At 49.9% G+C, this 22,279-nt stretch overlaps 1 protein-coding gene across 1 annotated transcript; it reads left to right on the forward strand.

Annotated features, from left to right (window-relative positions):
• The first annotated feature begins 1,305 nt into the window (after nucleotides 1-1,305).
• Nucleotides 1,306-8,514, forward strand: ATP5F1D (ATP synthase F1 subunit delta). The gene is made up of 5 exons (XM_021009034.2): nucleotides 1,306-1,546; nucleotides 2,801-2,954; nucleotides 5,060-5,148; nucleotides 7,183-7,314; nucleotides 8,331-8,514. Exons 1-4 carry the CDS (start codon nucleotides 1,394-1,396, stop codon nucleotides 7,303-7,305), a joined length of 519 nt encoding a protein of 172 aa, XP_020864693.1. The 5' UTR covers nucleotides 1,306-1,393; the 3' UTR covers nucleotides 7,306-7,314; nucleotides 8,331-8,514.
• Nucleotides 8,515-22,279: the final 13,765 nt, after the last annotated feature.

Raw genomic sequence — 22,279 nt, forward strand, 5'->3', positions numbered from 1 at the left:
GATTTCATGACATGGGAGACACTGGCAAAGGACTGCCCAGCATGGTGTGCCCTCATCAAAGAAGGTCCTGTGTTCTAGGAGCAAAGCAGAATTGCAGCAGCTCAAAAGAAAGGTGAGATGCACAAATTTAGAGAATCCATCCCAAAGGTTCACATGGCCTATTTGTGCCCGACCTGTGGTAGAGCATTCTGAGCTTGTATCAGTATAACGAGCCACAGTCAGACGCACTGTAACCTGACTCTAACATAGTGATGTCATTTTGGTCTTCTCTGAGAATGAAGGACGACGACATGAAAGATCTGACACCCCAGGCTTTGCACCTAGTAGACTTTGTAAAAGATTTGTCTAATTGTGTTGATCCTATAAATTAATTGTTGCTACTGAATTATTATTGTGGGACTGGTAGTAAGATGCCATGGACAGAGCCCTTGGAGTCAGGAGACCAGGGTTCTAGCCCCAGCTTTGGGCTATGGGGAGTCCCTTCCCCACTTCTCCTTGGCTTCCTTATTCCTTGAAATCCCTTTCAGCTCTAAATCCCATGCACCTATTATGTCTCTGTATCTCAGTTCCTCCCTTTGTAAAATGTGGGGGTTGGAGAATATGATCTCTAAGGTCCTTTTCAGCTCACTTTACCCTTCCTCATCTGTAAAAAGAGAGGAGGGGGCTAACTGACTTCTTGGGTCCTTTCCAGCTCCTCGGGGATCCCTCCCAGCACTGAGAGTGTCTTTTCTGAGGTTCCTCCTAGTCCTGCCATTCTCTGTTCTTTCCAGGATCCTAAGACCTGAGGTTCTGAATATGAAGAAGAAATTTGAAGAAACACCAGAAGCCTTGTCTAAACTGACGCAGGGAGAAGTAGCCCAGCCAGCGGAACCGTTTACAGGATAATCCTGTTCGTGGAAAGCAAAAGGGCGTTAAAGACGCCAGCGCTCCGCTCAAGGGAGGGACCAGGAAGGTCTCCCCTGCCTGCCCCAGGGGACAGGGGTTGCAAAAGGAGGCTGGCCCAATGGGTCCATTTTGTTTTGCTTGGCTGTGCTGATTTGTGAAAAAGTAGGCTTCTAATGCACAGGTGGGGGTGGCGGTGAGCTTGGAATGACAGTGATATAAAAGGGAAAGAGCATTAATAAAACATTTGGAAAAACCTTTCCCTCAGACCTTCATCCGAGTCATTTCCCCAAGCTGAAGCCAGAAGTCTCAAGGTGTCGCCGGAGGGAGAACTACGACTCCCGATAGCCCGTGCGGCAGGCGTTGTGACCTCTGCGCCCGAGGTCGCCCCGCGGTCTGCTGGGAGCCGTAGTCCGCGTCGCCTTTCCCAGGCTCCTCTGCGCGGCCCACCTCTCCGTCCTTGGCCGGGCAGCTCATTCCCCTGCTCCCGCTGCCCGGACTGTACGCCGCCATGCTGCCCACCGCCCTGCTCCGCCGCTACGGCCTCCGCCTGCTGCGCCAAGCCCGGCTCCCGGCCCCTCCGGCCCGCGCCTACGCCGAGGCCGCCCCGGCCGCAGCCGCCGCTCTCGGCCAGATGTCCTTCACCTTCGCCTCCCCGACGCAGGTGCGGCCTCCGGGGCAGCCGGGGGAGGGGGAGGATCCCGGGGGCGGACCGGGACCGGGGGGGGGGGGGAGGGCGGTTCAAGGCGCGAGGGGCCTCCCAGCCTTGACCTTCGGAGGATCTCCGCGTGGGCGCTGGGGGGCGGCGGGACAGGTCCTCGACCCTCCTTCCCTTCCTGTAAAATGAGCAGCTAGGAGCCTGATCCGGGGCCCCCGCCCGGGCATGGTGGGATCCGGGGGACATCACCTCCGACCACCTGGGTTCTAGCCCCTCCCCCCCAGCTCTGATATCCTGGGTTCTAGGGACTCCCCCCCCCCCCCCGCTCTGACATGTCATGTTCTAAGGGCCTTCCCAGCTCTGATATTCTGTGTCCCAAGGGCCTTCCAAGCTCTGTCATGCCATGTTCTAAGAACCCTCCTACCTGATATTCCACGTTCTAAGGGCCCTCCCAGCTCTGATATTCTATGTTCTAAGGGCCCTCCCAGCTCTGTTACTCTATGTTCTAAGAGTCCTCCCAGCTCTGATACTCTATGTTCTAAGAGTTCTCCCAGCTCTGATATTCCATGTACTAAGCTCTACCTGCCCTTCCATCTAAGGGCCCTTCCGTCTCTGACATTTTATGTTCTAAGAGCCCTTCCAGCTCAGACATTTCATGACCCCCTCTCAATGTTTGTTGCTAGGGATTGAGACAGATCCTGTGATTCTGTTGGTGTTGAGGAAACTCCCTCTGCTGTGCGAGTGCAGGTCTTCTCTGCCCCTTTGAAAGAGCTGCCTGGAACACGGAGAGGGTCATGTGGCCATTATGAGTCAGAGGCAGGACTTGAACTCAAGTCTTCCAGCTTCAGGGCCAGCTCTCTAGCCACTACCCTAAGCTGCCTCTGGCTTCCAGAGGATAAGATTGTACACCTTTCCCTATCTTATAACAAAGCAGAAATAGCAATTGCTTGGAAAAAGACCATTCCAGTCATGCCCCACCCTTTCAGCGAATCACTCAACTTTTTCTGACCTTTAGTTTTCACATCTGTGCAGTGGATGTAACAGTACTTGTACCGTCTCCATCCTCAGGCAGTGAGGAAAGTGAGTTACTGTCTGCATTGTCATCTGTTCTCCCCATCCTGGTTGCCCGTTCATTTTAGGAGGGGGTGCTCCTCTTAGGATTTGAGCAAGAGGATAAAAATCCCAGAGCTCTCCTTGGCTTCCTTCACGTGGCCAAGGCCAGCCTCTGATCCTTGGCCTTCCCTCTCCTTGACTCTCCAGGTGTATTTCAACGAAGCCAATGTGAAGCAGGTGGATGTCCCAACCCAGAGTGGGGCCTTTGGGATCCTCGCTGCCCACGTCCCCACCCTGCAGGTGCTGAAGCCCGGTGTGGTAACCGTGCACGCCGAGGATGGCACCACCACCAAGTATTTTGGTATGTGAATGTTTGAGGCCATTGGCCAGGGTGAGAGTACTTTCAGGCCTTCATCAGCTTTGAAAAATAAGATTTTTCTTTTAATCAGGCAGCATTGGTGTCGGAAAGCACATTACATTTGGAGTTAAGAAAACTAAGTTTTAGTCCTATCTGGCTCTGCCACCAGCTCCTGTGATTTAGGAAAGTGATGCTAAACTCAAAATGAACAAGGGCCACTAATCCATGGCTTGGTCTTAAAATGGAACATTAGCTTTGTTTTGTTGTATTTTCATCTTGTTAAATATTTCCCAATTACATTTCAGTCTTGGGGCCCAAGAGCCTTGTGTCTGACACTGATTAGGGTCTGTCCCTTCTTCTTGGAAGAGGGATCAGGCTTGTTCTGCCTGGCCCCTAAGGACAGGCTCAGGAGCAGCAGAGAGGCAGATTTATGCTTGATGTCAGGAAGAACCCCCTTCCCCACATGGTACAGGCTGCCTCCAGAGGCAGGGGGGTCCTGCTTCTAGAAGGGGCTGGCCAAGCACTTCTGAGAGTGGCATGGGGACAGAGGTGGAGCTCTTTTGTTCAGGGATGGGTTGGGCTAGAGAGCTTCTGGGGTCCCTTCCAACTCTGGGATCCTCTAGTGCTTAACACTTCCTCAGTGGGTAATGAGATGGCACGGTGGATAGAGCATGGGGCCTGAACTCAGGAGGACCAGAGTCCAAATCTGGCCTCAGACACATACTAGCTGGGTGACCTTGGACAAGTCATTTGACCCTGTTTGCTTCAGTCCCTTATCTGTAAAATGATCTGGAGAAAGAAATGGCAAAGCACTCTGGTGTTTCTGCCAAGAAAACCCCAAATGGGGTCACACAGAGTCAGACTCGACTGAACAGCAAATAATGTAGTCTTCAGTTTCCCTCTTTCTAAACTGATGAGGTTGGAATTAGGATAATTCCAAGAACTCTGGGTAGAAACAAAGGTGCTTTTAGCTCTAATGTTTTCAGAACACCCTCCACACACACACACACACACACACACACACACACACACACACTCTCTCTCTCTCTCTCTCTCTCTCTCACACTCTCACACACACACACACACACACACACACACACACACACACACACACACACACTGTGTGTCTAGGAAGATCTGAGTGGTGCAAATCAGGCCGTAGACACTTATTACTGTGTGATCCTGGGCAAGTCATTTTATCTTTCTGCCTCAGTTTCCTTCTCTGTAAAATGGAGGTAATAATAGCACCTACCTCCCAAGGTTGTTATGAGGATAAAATGAGACAATATTTATTTAAAGTGCTATGTAAATGCTGGCTGTGATTAATTTGCCACTCCAGCCTCCCCAGTACCTCTGGTTCCCCCGTGGAGAACTCCAGAAGCTGATTGCAACTACAGGCTTTCCCCGATCCTCCTCTCCTGTCCTCCGCTTTGATCAGATTCTCTCTGATCACTGTGCCCAGTTCTGGGACCACATTTTTGTTTTTTTGTTTTTTGCTAAGCAGTGGGTTAAGTGACTTGCTCAGGGTCACACAGCTAGTAAATATTATATGCCTGAGGCTGGATTTGAACTCAGGTCCGTCTGAATCCAGGGCCGGGGTAGTCTATTTGCTGTGCCACCTAGCTGCCCCGGGGACCACATTTTGGGAAGCACAGTGACAAACAGCCATGTTCTGAGGAAGGCGGCCAGGATAAGAAGGGGACTGGAGATCAGGTTGTATGAGGAACAGTGAAAGCAGCCTGGAATCCTCAGCTAGGAGTAGGGGGATTGGGGGACACAGGAGCTGTTTTTATGTATTTGAAGCTGCTGCAGCAGTGATTTGCTTTGTCCTGCTCAGCCTCAGGGGAAAACCAAGTGCGATGGGTGGGAGGCAGAGGGGCTGGTCTTGGCTGTGTGGAAGGATAAATGTCCCAGGGAATGGAGCCACCCGGAGTGGACGAGGGGGAATCGGGGCCCCTTTACAATAGGTCTTCAGGTCCTGGCCGATCATTCGTGAAAGACGTGTTGAGGAGATTCCTGTTCAGCCAGGGGATCTGAGGCCCTTCCACTTCTCAGCAGCCCCTCCCCATCATGCCTCATTGGGCCCCTGTGCTCTGCTTTGCCCCCAGTGAGCAGCGGTTCTGTCACAGTGAACGCAGATTCCTCGGTGCAGCTGCTGGCTGAAGAAGCTGTGGCTCTGGACATGCTGGACCTGGCGGTGAGTTCCCTCCCCCTCCCCAAGAGGATTCACCCCAGGTGGTGCGCCCCTCACTGAAAACAGCCTTTGTCAGCCAGGCTTTCCATTCACTCCATCCTTCAGCTCTTCCCTTTCCCAACAGTCTTTGTCTCTGTCTCTCCCCAGGGCCTTGCACCCACATCTGTAGGGAAACGGGAGTGATATGAGGGCCCATCCATACTTCTTGGGGAGCTCCTAGTCTAAGAGATGAGATAAACCATGGACAAACATGTGCATTGCAAGGCACAACAGAGACATCATGATGTGGTGGAAAAGAGGGCTGACCTGTTCAGAAGATCTGGCTTTTAATGGTCCACTCTTCAATTTTCTGCCAGTGTGATACCCTCTTGAAAGCCTCATCTCTAAAATGGAAACAGAAATATTTGCATACTCTGCCTTATTGGCTGGTTGTGAGGAGAGCACTGTCTGAATGTGAACTCTCTAGATGGGAATTCTCTAGAGATGGGAATTGCTGTCATTAGATAGATGGAGCTAGAGGGGCCTCATCCAAAGGAGAGATCAGTGGGTTGGGGAGAAAAGGCAGAGAGGAGGGGATCATCCAGGGGCTGCTGTGGAGGCATGTTCAACCTCGTGTGAACAGTTTGGAGGGAGGTATGTGAGGTGAGAATGAAAGGACAGGAAGAAGAGTGTGAGAACCAGGCCATGGAAGAGTCACACGCCTGGCTGGGGAGTTGGAACATTCTGCTAGGGGCCATGGGGAGCTCTGGAGGGTGTGAGCACATCAACAAAGCTGAGATTTAGAAAAATGATTCTGGCAGCCTATATTGGGGTGATGGGAAGAGGCTTTCTGCCTCCTGCTCCCACTGTAAGCCTCTTGAGGCCAAGCACTGTCTTTTCCCACCTTTGTTATCTCCATCTGTGCCCAGCGATTAGTAGACATGTCATAAAGGTTCATTGAATGGAGGCATCATCGGGGCACGTGTTCACAACACTCCAGGAGGCCCTGGCATGATTTTCCCCTGCAACCTTCCCCCCTTAGTCTAGATTCCCGAATGGTGCCAAGGCCACCCCACCTGGGATCTGCAGGAACAGCTGCGGCTTCTCCTCCCCGCCGCCCCCGCAGCCAGGCAACCCATCACCGCCTACCTGGCAGCGGGGCCTGGCTGACTCACTGCAGAGCAGAGACGCCTGGCTTCTGCTTCTCAGAGTCCTTTGTCTCCTCCCTGGAGGCCTGACTGCCCCTCTCTCTCTCTCTCTCCTGGCTTGGGGATGCTGGACGCCTCTTTGAGGCAGACCTGGTGTGCCAGCCTGCTCTAACCTTCCTGCTTTGAACTCTGGCTCCCCGGGGGATCCCATGAGGCTGATCTGAGCACCAGCCTTCCATTAGTCAACAGCATTGACCTGCCGTGTGCCAGGCATTGTGCTAGGTGCTACAAAGGATGAAACGGTCCCTACCTGGAAGAACTTACCTTCATCAGGAGGGTTTTACACACACGTATAAGGAAGTGTAAACAGGGTGGGCAGGGACCCGGAACGACCTTCTGGAGAAGTTACAGTGACCTTGGAGCAGGGGGGTTGTAGAGGCAGAGGGAAGGAGAGGAGAGAGTGCGTTGTGAGTGTGGGGCACAGCCAGGGAAAGGCACAGAGTCCAGATGGATGGTCAGGGAGGCCAGCTCTGCAGCTGGTGGAGAGGGTGAATGGGAGCGATGGGAGACAGGCCCTGACCACATTGTGGAGAGCTTCCAGTGCCCAGCGGGTGTTTGTATTTTATCCAGGGAGCAGGTTAGGAAACCCGGGTTCAGTTACTCTCCGGAGTGGTCCCTGACCTTTACCCCTAGCTGCACCCCCCCACCCATGCAGCACTCTCCTGTCCTGGTGTCCTGTTCCCCATCCCCACCCTGGTTGCATGAGTGCCCCATGGAAGTGTGTCGCCTGTCCTCAGTGTGGGTGGCACCTCTCTGCCTGCTCCTGCTGATAGGGGCAGCCCTCCCAGGACCTCATTCTTTTTTTTTTCCCACCTATAATCCTCTTGTTTTCTTGTCCTTTGCTTCTCAGGCCGCCAAATCCAACCTGGAAAAGGCACACTCAGACCTGTCTGGGGCGTCAGATGAGGCAGCCCGGGCCGAGGTTCAGATCCGGATAGAAGCCAATGAAGCCATCGTGAAAGCACTGGAATAATGAGCTGGGGTGAGCGGCTCCCAAGGCAGGGGCAAGACGGGACCCTGGGTGGGGAAGCAGCTGGTCCTGAGAGAGGAGTGGGAGGCTAAAGGGGCTCGCTAACGAGAGGAGATGCCCCAAAGCTAATGAACTTCCCATGGCTGGAGGTGTTCTGATGCTGCTTCAGGTGTGAGCCCATGGGGTGCGTTGGACAGAATGGACACATTTGGTTTCAGATCTGGGCTCTGCTACCGACCTTAGGCACCCTTTCTGGGCATCGGTTTCTTATTCTGCGAAAGGAAGGACTTGGCCCACGAGTCTCTCTCCAAGATCCCTCTGCCCGGGTCCTCCTGCTTAGAGAGAGGCTGTGATTTGAAGGGACAGGACCAAACCTGGCTTTGCCACTGGTGGCAGTGGCCACAAGGGGGCAGTACAAAGCAGTTCATGTTTACTGATGGTCCTGGTAGAGGAGCTTGGCCTAGAAGCAACAGATAGTTTCTTAACTTTGTATCTCCCCAAGTACTTAGCATAGTTCTCTGCACCCAGTAGGTACTTAATAAACGTTTCTCAAGTGAATGGTTGATGCACATTCCTGTACCATACAGGGGACCCAAATGACTCCTGGCTCCTCATTTTACAGATGAGTAAACTGAGTCCCAGAGAGGTAAGCGACTTGGCCAGTCACCCAGATAGGAAGTATCAGGCCTGGAGGTGCGTGTAGGTTATCCCCCCCAACTCAGGGTCCTTTTTGTGGACCCCAGGAGTGCAGCCTCTTGGCTCCCGGCCCTAAGACCTCAAAGCTACATGAAGCTGCTGCTCAGTTTAGAACTGAGGAATTAGAAATTTAGATGCTAGTGGTTTTTTTCTGTTGACCCTCAGAAGGGTCCTTGAAAGTGAGAGGACTCTGTTTGCCCCAGCTGGTTAATCTGTCTGGGGAAAAGTTACCAGCTGTGACATTTGCAGGAGTGAGGGAGTGAGAAGGCTTGGACTCTACCTCCCACCACTGGACCCTTGTTGTTAACACTGCCTGCCCTTCTGCCCCATAGGAGCCAAACCCTGGGAGTCGTCCAGAGACGGTGTGACTGCTCTGCTCCACGGCGATCCCCTCCCTGAGCTGAGGAGACCAGGAAATAGGAAGAAGGAGGATGCCTGCCCCCCAACCCTGCCTCCCTTCTTACTTCCCTGCTCCCCCACCCTCACATTAAAAACCACAAGGGTTCTGGACTTTGATTTGGCAGCTTCATTCCAAGTCGTCTGGTTATGGGTGAAAAACCTAAGCCCAGCCTCTTTTTTTCCCTTGCTTTCTAGGAGGGTGGGGGAGAGGGAAGCTAGGCCAGGTCTAAGAAAGCCCCCAGAGTTGGGGAGGAAGTCCAGGCCCTAGTCTGGCATCTGTCCAGTCTAGTGCCAGGAACCCTGGCTTCTGCAGCCTTAGCCCCTCCAGCCTGCATTCTATAGGAAGGTCGGGGATGGGGGATGGATTCCCTGTGTTCCCCACCAGGGAGTAATGCAGGAGAGCCACAGAATAGTCTTTGCAGGAAAGGGTCCTCCCCTAGGGAGCTGCCACCCCTGCCTCGCTTTGTCCTGAAGGGCCTGAGGCTAGCGGTTGGTGTCACCCTGCGTGCTCCCTTCCCCTCCCCTGCTCCAGACACCCCCAGTTGTGTTTTATTGTTTGTTACCTTTGCCCTTAGGGCATGAGTGGAGAAATCAGCAGACTGTGGAGCAGAAAGAACCTTGGCTTCCAGGGTCAGAGGCCCTTAGAAATAGCAGCACTGGAGGGGACCTTAGCAATCATCTAGTCTGCCCTCCCAAACCATGTAGGAATCCTCCCAGAGGCCTCCCTTAGGGGTGGACATCTGGCTTCTTCAGGACCGCCAGTAATGGGGAACTCACTACTTTCAAAAACCCTTCACACCTGGTTCCTAGCGCTGCCCTCTGGGGCCAAATGGAGAAGTCTGCTCCCTGTGACAAGTGCTCCTCCAGATAACTGAAGATAACCACCGGAACAGTCCCTGAACAGCTGCTCCTATGACGTGGGTGCCTGTCCTCAGGGGGTGGGGAAGGGGTGGAGCAAGCACCACCTCTCTCACCTTTTATTTTTAGGTCTTCACCTTATCTGACCTTTGGGAGAAGGGGTCAGTCCTTTCCTATGCTGTCCAGCTGACAGCAGGTGCCATTTGTTTATTTCCCCCTCCCCAAGCAGAGCTGATCCACCAGCTGCTGTCTTAGCGGAAGCAGAAGAGTTGACCTCGTGTCCTGATTGGGAGACAGACTGGCCACTCACTGAGCACCTTGAACTTCAGGGCCTCAGCACTTATGCTGGAAGAGCTGGAAAAAAAGATTCTCCACTCAGCCTTCAGAACACCTTAGGACAAGGAGTTGTACCAAGGCTGACAGACTTCTGGAAGATCCCAGGAAACCCCATGCCCCTTCCGCGTGGTCCGGTTTGGTCTCACTTGTGTCCTGGCCTTGCAGGCTAGTCTGATGGTGCACAGAGGCTGGCTGGCCTCCTCTCCCTCCAGTTTCCTAAGCTGTGGTCTCTGAACGTGAAACTGAATATTTTGATGACTGCGTTTCAACACACAAAGCCATCCCCGCTCTGACATTCTGTGTTCTAAGGTCCTCAGATTTGGCATTTTCTAAAGGGATTGGGGTATAGTGGGGGTGGCCCCAGACTCAAGAGTCCAGAAAGACCTGGATTCTAATACCAGCACTACCTTCTTAGCATCACCCCAGAGAGAGAGGGTACTCAGCTCTTAGGGTTCCTGTGAGGATCGGATGAGATACTGTTGGTGCCAAAGAATGCTTGGCAAACCTCACAGCTATCTCTCATTGTCACTTACAACAATGACCACTTCTTTTATCCTATGCCCCAGCTGCTCCATCTTTCTGACCAACCTGGGGCTGAGAAGAGACAGAGCTGCCTCTTAGAGCCCATAATTCTAGATTAAGAACTAGAAGTGACCTTAGACATCCCTCTCTGACACCATTGCCTACTGCCACCCCCATCTTACAGGTGAGAAAATGGGCTCAGGCTTGAAATGGCATTTGCCTCCATTAGAAGAGACCTTAGAACCCAATGTCAACCTGAAGAGACCTCAAGGCCTAGTCCGACAGAGACAAGAGGACCTGAGGGGGAAGTAATTTGCTCAATCTGGAAAGGACCTTGTGAGATTGACCATTCGAGTTGTTTGGGATCTTTGAGGTCACTTAGTACAACCCCTTTTACAGGTGAGGAAGCAGGCCCAGAGAGGGTAAGTCACGGTAAGCAGTCAGGCCAGCTTCCTGGCTCTGCTCTCTCATGATGCCTTCTTGGAGGTTGAGGTGCAAGGAAGAAGGAAGGCCTGATGGAACTAGCCAGGGGCAAGAGAGAGAGGACAAACTGTCCCAGGAGGACCCTGCTGCTGCCCCATGGGCCTTGGCTCTTGCAGCTGGTGGAGGACAAGCTCCCACATGGAGAGACCCTGATGTTCTTTCTCCCCGAGTTTGCCTTCAACCAGCAACTTCACGATTATCCAGTAAGATATGTGACTGGTTGAAAGGTCCCAAGTGCCTGCAGGGCTCCTGGGCCCAGGGATGGTGGCCTTTCACCAGAATGAAGCTGTTCCTCTTCTGGCCCAAAGGAAGGTCAAAGACCTCAAGCTCTATTTGCTTAGTGTGTTCCACTTTACAGAAGTGTATTATGTGGCTGTTCCCTCTTTGCATGGGCCCCATGAGGGAGGCTTGGTAGGGATTGTGAGCTGGGTCCTCCAGAGCAGGAAACAGACTGGAGGAAGTGACTGGTTCCCAGTCACCCAGTGAGTAAGAGGTAGACCTCAGATTTGGGAACCAAGGACCCCGACCTCAAGCCCAGGGTTCCCTCTGTGACAAGTTGGGGATGCTTGGGCACTTCCCCTTGGAGCACTGAGGCCCATTTTCTCGATGGTCGTTATTTCTCCTGAGGCCACAGTCAGAGTGGGCTGCAAGTCCATGTAGGAGTTACCATGACTTGGCAGCCTAGAAGAGGAGAGCTGACGTGAGCTCGGGTTGCTAGAAGGCCTAAGGTCTCATAGCATGGTGGCAGCAGAAATCTCACTGCTGACTGAGTCCTGGTCAGACCTCATTTGGAGTGGCGTGTCCAGTTCTGTAGGGCCCCGGTTTAGCTGGAGAACTTCCATAAAAGTGCAACCATGATGGTGAAGAGGCTGGAGACCACACCATATGATGACCCACTGAAGGACCTGGGTCTATCCTAGAGGAGAAATGGGGGGCAGGACAAGCTCCCTGCACTTAGGGTGCCTGAAGGAGGGATTTGATCTATTCTTAGGAATGGTCATAAGTTGCAGAGGGGGCTGGTTTCTCCTCCATGTGAGGGGAAAAATTCTAAACAATGAGAACCATTCAGAATGGAATGAATGAGCTGCCTTGGGTTTCCACCAGTGGAGGCAGGCCGGATAAGCGTGTGTTAAAGATGTTGCTGGAGGGCTTTCTGGCTCAGGTCTGAATTAGATGCCCCCTGGGTCTTTTCTGGCTCTGAGAGTCCAGAGAGCTGGTTTCATCCCTGGAGAGGAGATTTAGCTTAATTTTGACAGCAGATTTTATTACACCAGAGCACAAGATGTACGCTGTAACTTCAAATGGCTGTCTGGCCCAGCGTGCTCTTGGTCACAGTGGGAGGTTCTAGAGTGGCTGGGTCACATGGCCAAGCCCAGGTTGGCTTGTAGTGTGGCAGGTAGGAGCTCTGCTTGTCAGTTACCAGCATGTATTAAGCACCTACTAAATGCTGGGGCTACAAAGGAAGGCGAAAAGCGACCCTTACTCCGAATGAGCTCAGCCGAATGAGGGACCTGACACAGCACCTTCAGTTCAGCCAATATTTCGGATACAACAAACACTTTTGTAACAAAAATAATTGACAATTTCTGCAGGACTGTGGATTTCAGAGTGCTTTATACATGTCTGCTCATTTAATCCTTAAAAGAACCCAAAGAAGTAGGTATCTCCATTTTGCAGATGAGGAAACTGAGGCAGATTAAGTAACTTGCTCAAGGTCATACTGGATAGGAAGTATCTGAGGTTAGATTTGAACTCAGGCCTTTCTGACTCCAGGCCCAGCATTTTGTCCACTTGGCCATCTAACTGCAAGGTTTTCTAGGCTCCTGAGTCATAATAAATGCATTTGAACGTGGTAGCCTATTTTTTCAGTCTAGTTCAGGAATAAGACACAAAGATATTTAACCAGTGATAGGACCTGATTTCATTGGTATAGGGAACTCCTAGGGGAGGAAAATGCCTCTACCTGTGCCGGTTGGCACCTTTTCTACAGCTTAGAGAGTTTGCCTTGAACCCTGAAAGATTAATTTAGGCAAGGTCAGAAGGCCAGCATGTGTCAAGAGTAGTATAGAAACCCAAGTGTTTCTGGCTCTGAAGACAGCTCTGCCCACTACAGCCTGTCAGTCCTAAATAACCATGATAAAGAAAAGGGGACACCAGGAGGTCTGGGAGGAAGTCCTGAGCCAGGACAACTGGGAAGGCTGCTTCAAGGAAGAGGCTGGCTTTTAAATGCCAAGAAGGAGTTCCACAGGTGGCAATGAGGGGGAGCCTTCCAGGGAAATGCATGAAACAAAGGCATGGAGGTCAGAGGGCATGGGAGTGGGACAGGGGCAGGGAGTTTCTCAGAACAGTCAGTGAGTCATGGTTGGGACAGGAGAGAAGTACCAGCTTGTGGAGAGCCTTGAATGCTAGGGCAGAGGAATTTGGACTTGACCCAGCAGACAGTGAACCACAGAAGGATTTAAAGCAGAGTCGGGGACTTGGCCAGAACTCTAGAGAGGAAAGATGGCTGAGGAATAGGAAGAGGAGAGAGTAGGGGAGATGGTGCAGAGGTGGGTCAGCCAGGACCTGGTAACTAATTGACTGTGAGAAATAAGGGAGAAAGAACAGAAGAAAAAACAAAATACATGTTTTGGACATGGGAACTTGGTAGCAGAAACAAAGAGGAAGAGGTTTGGATTTAACACTCCATCACCAAGCCCAGGGACTGTTCACCTACACAGGGGAAGACAATGGGCGAATCTAAGCGATTGCTCTTCTCAAAGAGCTGATAGGCTAATACATCATCCAGCCAGCTTCCTTGTGATCCCAGGGAGCAGAAAAAGGCTCGGAAACTTGAGAGCCAGGGAAATTTGTTCACTCAAGGTCACATAGGCAGGAAACATAAGAGGCAAGATTTGAACCCAAACCCTCTGACTCGAGCCAAGGCTCTTTCCACTAGGCAGTGCTGCCCCGGGGCAGGCCCAGTCTGTGACTAAAGTTCCTGTCACCATGTCTAAACTCTCCTAGAAGTTGCCTCCCTCCCACAGAGGTGAGGACGGTTGGATCATTCCATCTTCCCCCATTGGACTGCCCTTGAAGCCTGTCCCCTCTCATTGACCTCTGCCCTTCAGCCTGGGCTTCTGGCTGCTAGACATTTCTCTTATCCCCTCCATCCTGGTTCTCCATTAAAACCCTCCTCTGATGCCCCATCCTGGAGTGGAAGTTGCCACAGAATTCCAGAGCCGGAAGGACCCTTGGAGGCCACCTAGACCAACCCATTCCCGGGCAAGAACCGCACCCCAACACACCAGGTCATCCCATCTTGGCCTGAAGACCTGTAGTGGGGCAGAACTCATTGCCTCCTGTGCAACCCATTTCTCTCCTGGAAAGCTCCAATTGCTAGCAAATGTTTTCCAGACAGCAACCCTAAAGGAGCAGGGTTAAGGAGAAGGGTGATGAGCTCCATTTTGGACGTGTTGATTTTTGGTGGGACATTTCAGGTGGATACGCGGATAAAAGACAGAGTTTGGAAACAGGAAATTTGGGTCCAAAACCTGCTTCTGTAATTAACTGTGTGACCTTGGACAAGTCAATTTACCTCCTATGGTTCAATTTTCTCATCTGTAAAATGAAGGGTCTGGATAAAGTGAAGGCTCTAAGATCCTTACTTTTTTATGTCTTGTAGGCAATTGGAGGTACAAGTGTAAAGATTAGAAGAGAAAGTAGGACTAGTTATAAAAACCCAGGGAGTCGGGAGTGAATGAGGCTTGCAGGGAAAATGATCCATAGAAGGAAAAGGCACCAAGGACCAACCTTGGGGGACCATCTCCCCATTAAGAGTTAGAAAGAGGAGGCAGCTAGATGGAGCAGTGGATGAAGCACTGGCCCCGAAGTCAGGAGGACCCGAGTGCAAATCCAGCCTCAGACACTGATTCTGGGCAAGTCACTTACCCCTGATTGCCTTAAAAAAAATGTTAGGAAGAAGATGAGAAGCCAGCTTAGGAGAGAGAAAAGTCAAAGCCAGGAGGCGGAGCCAAGATGGTGGAGTGAAAGCAGTGACCTGCTTGAGCTCTCCCCCGAATCCCTCCAAATATCTGTAAAAAATGGCTCTAAACAAATTCTAAAGCAGCAGAACCCACAAAAAGACAGAGTGAAGAAAATTTCCAGCCCCAAGACAACCTGGATGGTTGATCGGAAAGGTATATCATGCCAGATAGGGAGAGGAGCACAGTGTGGTGTGGGCGCGCAGGCTGCAGCGAACCTGGAGCAGGCCTCAGAGGAATGAATCCCAGGGCAGCTGTGGCAGTTTCCAGACTTCTCAACCCAGGAACCCCAAAGACAACTGAGAAGGTCAGTGGGAAAAGTCAGTTTCTGTGGTGCTGAGAGTGGAGCATGGGGTCTCAGCTCCAGTTTCCCAAGAGCGTGTAGCGCAGGCCCCAGGGGTGGCAGCTGCCTCCGGAGCTTCTGGCCCACAGACTGAGGGGGAATCAAGTGGCTGATCAAAGGGGGATTGCAGGGATCTCTTTGCCAGTGCTGAGGCAGGAATCTCTTGCTTTGCCCATGCATGGATCTGGGTCACAGTTCTGGGCGGTGGTCCTGGGACGAGGAGGAGCGCTGGAGGAGGAGCACTGGTGTGGTGGACATTGTAGTGGCTGTGGAGAGAAAACCCTCCTCACAGTTCCAGGACAGAAAGGAGTGCTTGTGGTCACTAATAGACCAGAGCACAGGCCAAGAAAGGAGTAAACACCTCACCCCTTATCATAACACTTTGAAAGAACTGAAAATTTACAGGTCCCTACAAGTATCTCTGAAAACAGCTGTACAAACCCCTGAAGCTTGGGGCAGTACATTCTCCACATTGGAAGCAGACTCTTACCTTAACAAAGAGTTTAAAACTCAAGTAATTGGCCGGGATCATGAGCAAGCAGCGCAAAAAGAGTCAGACTATATTATCTTACTTTGGTGTCAAAGAAGATCAAAACATACAACCAGAAGACAACAAAGTCAAAGTTCCTACATCCAAAGCCTCCAAGAAAAAGATGAATCAGTCCCAGTCCTTGGAAGAGCTCAAAAGGGATTTTGAGAAGCAAGTAAGAGAAGTAGAGGAAAAACTGGGAAGAGAAATGAGAGTGATGCAAGAAAATCATGAAAAACAAGTCAACAGCTTGCTAAAGGAGACCCAAAAAAATACTGAAGAAAATAACACCTTAAAAAATAGCCTAACCCAAATGGCAAAAGAGGTCCAAGAAACCAATGAGGAGAATACCCTGAAAAGCAAAATTGGCCAAATGGAAAAGGAAGTCCAAAAGATTACTGAAGAAAATACTTCCTTAAAAGTTAGAGTAGAGCAATTGGAAGCTAGTGACAGTATGAGAAAACAAGACACTATAAAACAAATCCAAAAGAATGAAAAATTAGAAAACAATGTGAAATATCTTATTGGAAAAACAACTGACCTGGAAAATAGATCCAGGAGAGAGAATTTAAAAATTATTCGACTATCTGAAAGCCATGATCAAAAAAAGAGCCTAGACATCATCTTTCAAGAAATTATCAAGGAAAACTGCCCTGATATAGTAGAACCAGAGGGCAAAATAGACATTGAAAGAATCTACCGATCTCCTCCTGAAAGAGATCCTCAAAGGAAAACTCCCAGGAATATTGTAGCCAAATTCCAGAGTTCCCAGGTCAAGGAGAAAATTTTACAAGCTGCCAGAAAGAAACAATTCAAGTACTGTGGAAACACAATCAGGATAACACAAGATTTAGCAGCTTCTACATTAAAGGACCACAGGGCATGGAATATAATATTCCAGAGGGCAAAGGAGATAGGATTACAACCAAGAATCACCTACCCAGCAAAACTGAGTATAATCCTTCAGGGGAAAAAATGGTCATTCTGTGAAATAGAGTACTTTCAAGCATTCCTGATGAAAAGACCAGAGCTGAATAGAAAATTTGACTTTCAAATACAAGACTCAAGTGGAACATGAAGAGCCTGAATCACCTTATCTTACCTAAGCTGGAGTACAGTGGACTCTCATGGTTCTACCCCAACTACTGATCTGGCACAGAAGTTCTAACCCTTCCTGTTTCCATCCTGGGAAGTTTTGCCATTCAAGGTTTACTATACTGGTGGCTGACACAGTGTGGAGCGCCAATCACCTTTAGCTCTTTAGTTTACATCTTCTGAACTCAAGGGATGAACCAAACCATTTCTCCCTCCTCCTTCATAGCAGAGACTATAGGAGGTCACCACAGCATTCAAATAGCACTCTGATTTGGAAGAGGTTTTGCTCAGTCTGTGTTCAGTTAAGCAAAAACAAGATGATGAAGTGATTCAAAACCATGTTACATGAGTCTCAGTTGAAGCAAAATTGAGGATGTTTAACTTGGAGAAGAGAGGACTTACTGGGGGCCATGGTAACTGTCTTCAACTAGTCAAAGAGTTGTCTTTGGGAGCAAGAGTTAGGCTTATTGATATTGTAGATACTTAACAGTGTATAGGCATTGTGGCAGTCATAGGTTTGAGCTGGTGGTAGGACAGCAGTTTGCTGACACAGCTTGTCTTACCCTGACATGGCTTTCTCCCCACACATAATTCCCATACAACTTCCTTGGGCTCCAGCTTCTCTGGCGGCTTCCTTAGTGAAGCTTCCTTCCCTCATGAAACCTGTGGCCCCAGCTTCTCTGACAGCTTTTTGGCCTGGGGCCAATGAAAAGTCCGAGCCATGTGGATTCCCAGTCTATAAAATTTAGGTGATGCCTGAGACCATGTAAGTCATTATGCCCTCAGATGGAAACTAGAGTATCTGCTCCAGAGAAGCTAAGTACCTCTATATCCTTGCTGTATATCCTCATTGTATGTTCTTGCAAAGTAAACTTCTTTTGTTAAATGTCAAAAAAAAATAAAAATTTAAATTAAAAAAAAAATAATCAAAGAAAACTGCCCTGATATTTTAGAACCAGAGGGCAAAATAGAAATTGAAAGAATCCACTGATCTCCTCCTGAAAGAGATCCCCCAAATGAAAACTCTCAGGAATATTGTAGCCAAATTCCAGACCTCCCAGGTCAAGGAGAAAATATTACAAGCTGCCAGAGACACAATCAGGATAACACAAGGTTTAGCAGCTTCTACATTAAAGGACCGCAGGGCATGGAATATAATATTCTGGAGGGCAAAGGAGATAGGATTACAACCAAGAATCACCTACCCAGCAAAACTGAGTTTAATCCTTCAGGGAAAAAACTGGTCATTCAGTGAAATAGAGGACTTTCAAGCATTCTTGATGAAAAGACCAGAGCTGAATAGAAAATTTGACTTTTAAATACAAGACTCAAGTGGAACATGAAGAGGTAAACAGGAAAGAGAAATAAGAAGAGACTTATTAAGGTTGAACTGTTTACATTCTGGCATGGAAAGATGATATTTATAACTCATGAGACCTTTGTCAGTATTAGGGTAGTTGGAGGAAAAAATTTATATGTATGTATGTATAGATAGATAGGTAGATAGATAGATGGCACAAGGTGAGTTGAAGTTTAAGGGGTCATATCTGGAGAATAAAATTAAGGCATGAAAGAGGATTATACTGGGAGAAGGAGAAAGGGAGAGGTAGAATGGGGTAAATTATCTCACAAAAAAAAAGAAAAGGCTCTTAAAGTGGAGGGGAAATGGGGGAAGGTGAGAGGGAATGAGTGAATCTTATTCTCATAGGATTTGGCTTAAGGAGGGAATAACATACACATTCAATTGGGTATGGAAATTTGTCTTACCCTACAGGAAAATAGGGAGAGAAGGGGATAAGAGAGCAGGGAGATGATAGAAGGGCAAATTGGGAAAGGGGGTAATCAGAAGCAAATACTTCTGAGGAGGGACAGGGTCAAAAGAAAGAATAGAATAAATGGGAGGGCAGGATAGGATTAAGGGAAATAAGAGCTTTTCATAACATGTCTGCTGTGGAAGTGTTTTGCATAACTGCACATGTATAACCTACATTGAGTTGCTTGCCTTTTCAATGGGGGGTGGGGAGGGAGGAAGGGAGAAAATTGGAACCCAAAGTTTTAAAAACACATGTTTAAAAAAAAGTTTTCACATGCAACTGGGAAATAAGAAATACAGGAAATGGAATACAGAAGTCAATCCTGCCCTACAGGAAAATAGAAGGGGAAGGGGATAAGAGAAGGGGGGGAGAGATAGAAGGGAGGGCAGACTAGGGTAAGGGGTATTCAGAATGCATGCCATCTTGGGGTGGGGGAGGGGAAAGATGGGGAGAAAATTTGGAACTCAAAATCTTGTGGAAGTAAATGTTGAAAACTAAAAATAAATAAATTTATATTTTAAAAAAAGAAGAAGAAAGTCAAAGCTAAAAGTGTAGTCGTTCCCTTGAGAGGGGAGGAGAGCACCCAATCATGTCAAAAGCTACAAGGAGGATCCAGAAGAGAGGAAGGGGGGTGGGGGCAGCTAGGTGGCACAGTGGATAGAGCTCCAGCCTCAGAGTCAGGAGGACCAAAGTTCAAATCCACCTCAGACACTTGACACTTACTAACTGTGTGACCCTGGGCAAGTCACTTAACCCAATTGCCTCACCAAAAAGCAACAAAAAAAAAAAAGAGAGAGGAAGGAGGGGAAACCAGTTAGATTTAGCAGTTGGGCCATTGGTGACCTTAAAGAAAGCAGCAGAGGGTTGATGGGCCAGAAACTGGACTGCAAGGGAGTTGAGAAGAGCATGGAGAGTGAGAAAATAGGGGCTTCACACTTTTCTCAGGAAGCTTAGCAGCAAAGTGGGGAAGATGGTCAAGGGAAGGCTTTTTACAATTGGAAGTCCAGCTGGGTGGAGGAGCAAAGGCCTGGAGTCCCTGCTGCTGGGAAGGCTGGGGGCTGTGCAGCCATTGATCCTGGGGATTCTGAGCTGCACCAATCAGGTGTCCAAACCAAGATCAAGCCTGCAAGTCTTTGGGAGCTGCAGGAGGGCTGAACCTGGGCCCATCCAGCCTGGGACTGAGCCCATGAGTGGATGATGCCCCAGGGCAAAAAAGGGAAGGGAGGGAAGGGGAAGGAAAAAGGAAAAGAGGGAGGGAGGGAGGGAAGGAAAGAAGGAAGGAAGGAAGGAAGGAGAGAAGGAAAGAGGAAAGGAAGGGAAGGAAGAAGGAAAGAAGAAAGGAAGGAGGGAGGGAAGGGGAAGGAAAAAAGGAAGAGAGGGAAGGAAGAGGGAAGGAATGAGGAAAGGAAGGAAGGAGAGAAGGAAAGAGGAAATGAGGGAGGGAAGGCTGATGGGAGGGTGAATCTGGGCAGGCCAGAGTATCCATAATCAAATAGGAAAGAGCCAGTAGCAAGGGAGAAGTTGAAGAGGTGGGTGGACAGGGTGGGCAAGGTGCCTGGAGGGGTCTTTTCTGGTTGGTGCTTTGTAAGGGCAACAACATCTACCCCCAGAGGGTTGGGTAAAATGTTTATAAAGTACTTTGCAAACCTTATGAACACCAGTCACTATTGTTATTAGTGTACTGTAACTAAACCTTAGAAACGGCTGTGTGGCAGAATGGATAGGGCGCTGGGAAGCCCTGAGTTCAGTTCCTGCTGCTGGAAGACCATGAGTGTGTCTTCTCAGCCCCTGTAGCCACCCTCTTAAGGATTGAGATGATCTGGATCTACGAGGGAGTTTCCATAGGAGGAATTCCCAACACTCCTGAAATCTCCATCTAGACCTTCCTCTCCCTACCCCCCAAAAAAGTCAGATACCTTCTTTGTGGGCCAAGAGGAGGCTGAGGGAGGGAGCAGTAATCACCAGTCAGCTAGCATGTACTAAGCACTTAACTAGAGGCCCAGGCACGGTGTTGAGGGCTTGGGCTACAAAGAAAGGAAAATATAAGGCCTTGAAGAATAAAGACCACAGGCTAGGGTGAGCAAAGGGAGTTCACAGAGGATGGGTGGAGGATGGAGATTAGGTGGGGAACTGGGAGGTGAGAGGAGATTCTTTCCCTCCTATACCAGGCCCTGCCCTCAAATGAATTATAATCCAGTAAAGCACCTACTATGTGTGTCTTAATGTCAGGCACAAGAGAAGACAAGAGAAGGTCCCTCCTCCACCCAAAAAAGCTCACACCCCTGAGCCCACATCTGCCAGCCCACTCCCTGCCACTAGGCCAAACACTTAATTCCTAATTGTTCTGTGTGGGGGTGGCTCTTCTCCCCAAGCCAGCTGCCCTGGGGCGTGGGGGTGGGGAGTGGAATTGGGCTTCTGCTGCTCTGCATCCCCCTCACCCTGGGGCTCAGTGCATTGTGGGGGCTCAGCAAAGACCCCTGGATGGGCAAGTGGAGGAGGGTGGGTGAATAGCGGGGGCAGAGCTAGGCTTCCAGAAGATGGCTGGGCTTCTGACCTTGACAGAAAGCAGCCCTGGCTTAGTCCTCAGGAGGCTCTAACCTTGGGTAGCTCCTGACCCTGCTCTGCCTCCACTGTACAAAGGAAGAGTTTCCTGCAACTGCTTCCAAGTGCAGGCTGTGGAAAGAGCTTGGGACTTGGAGTCGGGGCACTGGGCTCAGATTCTGACTCTGCCATTCAAGAGCTTTGTGACCTTGGACTAGTAACTTTCCCTAGCTAGGGCTCAGTTTCCTCACCTGTAGAATTTCCAGGCCAACAGTAGTGCTGGATGGTAGGAAAAGGGTGGTAGATAACAGTGGAAAGATCATCGATTTCGAGTTAACAGACCTACTTGTTCAATGCCAGCTGCCAAATGATTACTTTAAAGAGCTGGGGAAAAAAAATTGCAAAATTCATCTCATCCAGGGGTCCTTAACCTGAGGGTCCATGAACTTATTTTTTAAAACACTTTGAAAACTGCATTTTGATAGAATTGGTCTCCTTTGGAATCTTCTGTATTTAATTGAATTTTTAAAATTGTTTTTGGAGGCAATCTGGGTTTAAGTGACTTGCCCAGGGTCATACATCTAGTGTCAGAGGCAGAATTGGAACTCAGGTCCTCCTGACACCTGGGCCAGTGCTCTATCCACTGCACCACCTGGCTGCCCCAATTTTAAGTACTTTAAATACATGATTTTGGAAAGGGGTCCATGGCCTTCACCCACCACAAACAAGGTAAAGAACTCCTGATCTGGAAGAATAAAAGGTCAAGATTCCCAAGAGGTGGAATTGATAGACCTTGGGTTCAAAACCTGCCTCTGCTACTCACTATTATCTGTGACAGCACCCTTCTCTGGCCCTCAGTTTCTTCATCTGTATAGAAGGAGGTTGGACCCAGGTGACCTGTAGGCTGGGCCCCAGCTCCACATCTATGGATCTCTTAGGTTCCTTCTAGGCTGAGGTCCTAGGAGTGTTAGGTTGATGATTCAGGATCTTCTGGATGGCTCTGGGGGAAGGTGGAGGCCATACTAGGGCTTGGGTCCAGGTGGCCCTGGAGGTGAGGGGGCCGCCCACTCCCCACAGAGGTGACAGTGCCAGGCTGGAAGGCTGTCTATTAAGCCTGGCAGGAATGAGGTGGCCCTGGGCCAAGTTCCCAGGGAGGCAGCACGCCAGGCGGTCGCCATGGTAATGAGCCACTTTGCCAGGGCAGAGGCCCCGCCCCAGGATGGCGGGTGAAGGGGGAAATAGGAGGGATAGTGCCCTGGCTGGCCCAGCCTAGGCCCTTCCCTCCCCTCCCTGTGGGGAGAGGTGACCTCACCCAGAGGGCCACAGAGGCCTGGGTTTC

The sequence above is a fragment of the Phascolarctos cinereus genome, unplaced genomic scaffold (assembly GCF_003287225.1).
Source record: "Phascolarctos cinereus isolate Bilbo 61053 unplaced genomic scaffold, phaCin_HiC Scaffold_4;HRSCAF=312, whole genome shotgun sequence".
Classification (NCBI taxonomy): domain Eukaryota; kingdom Metazoa; phylum Chordata; class Mammalia; order Diprotodontia; family Phascolarctidae; genus Phascolarctos; species Phascolarctos cinereus.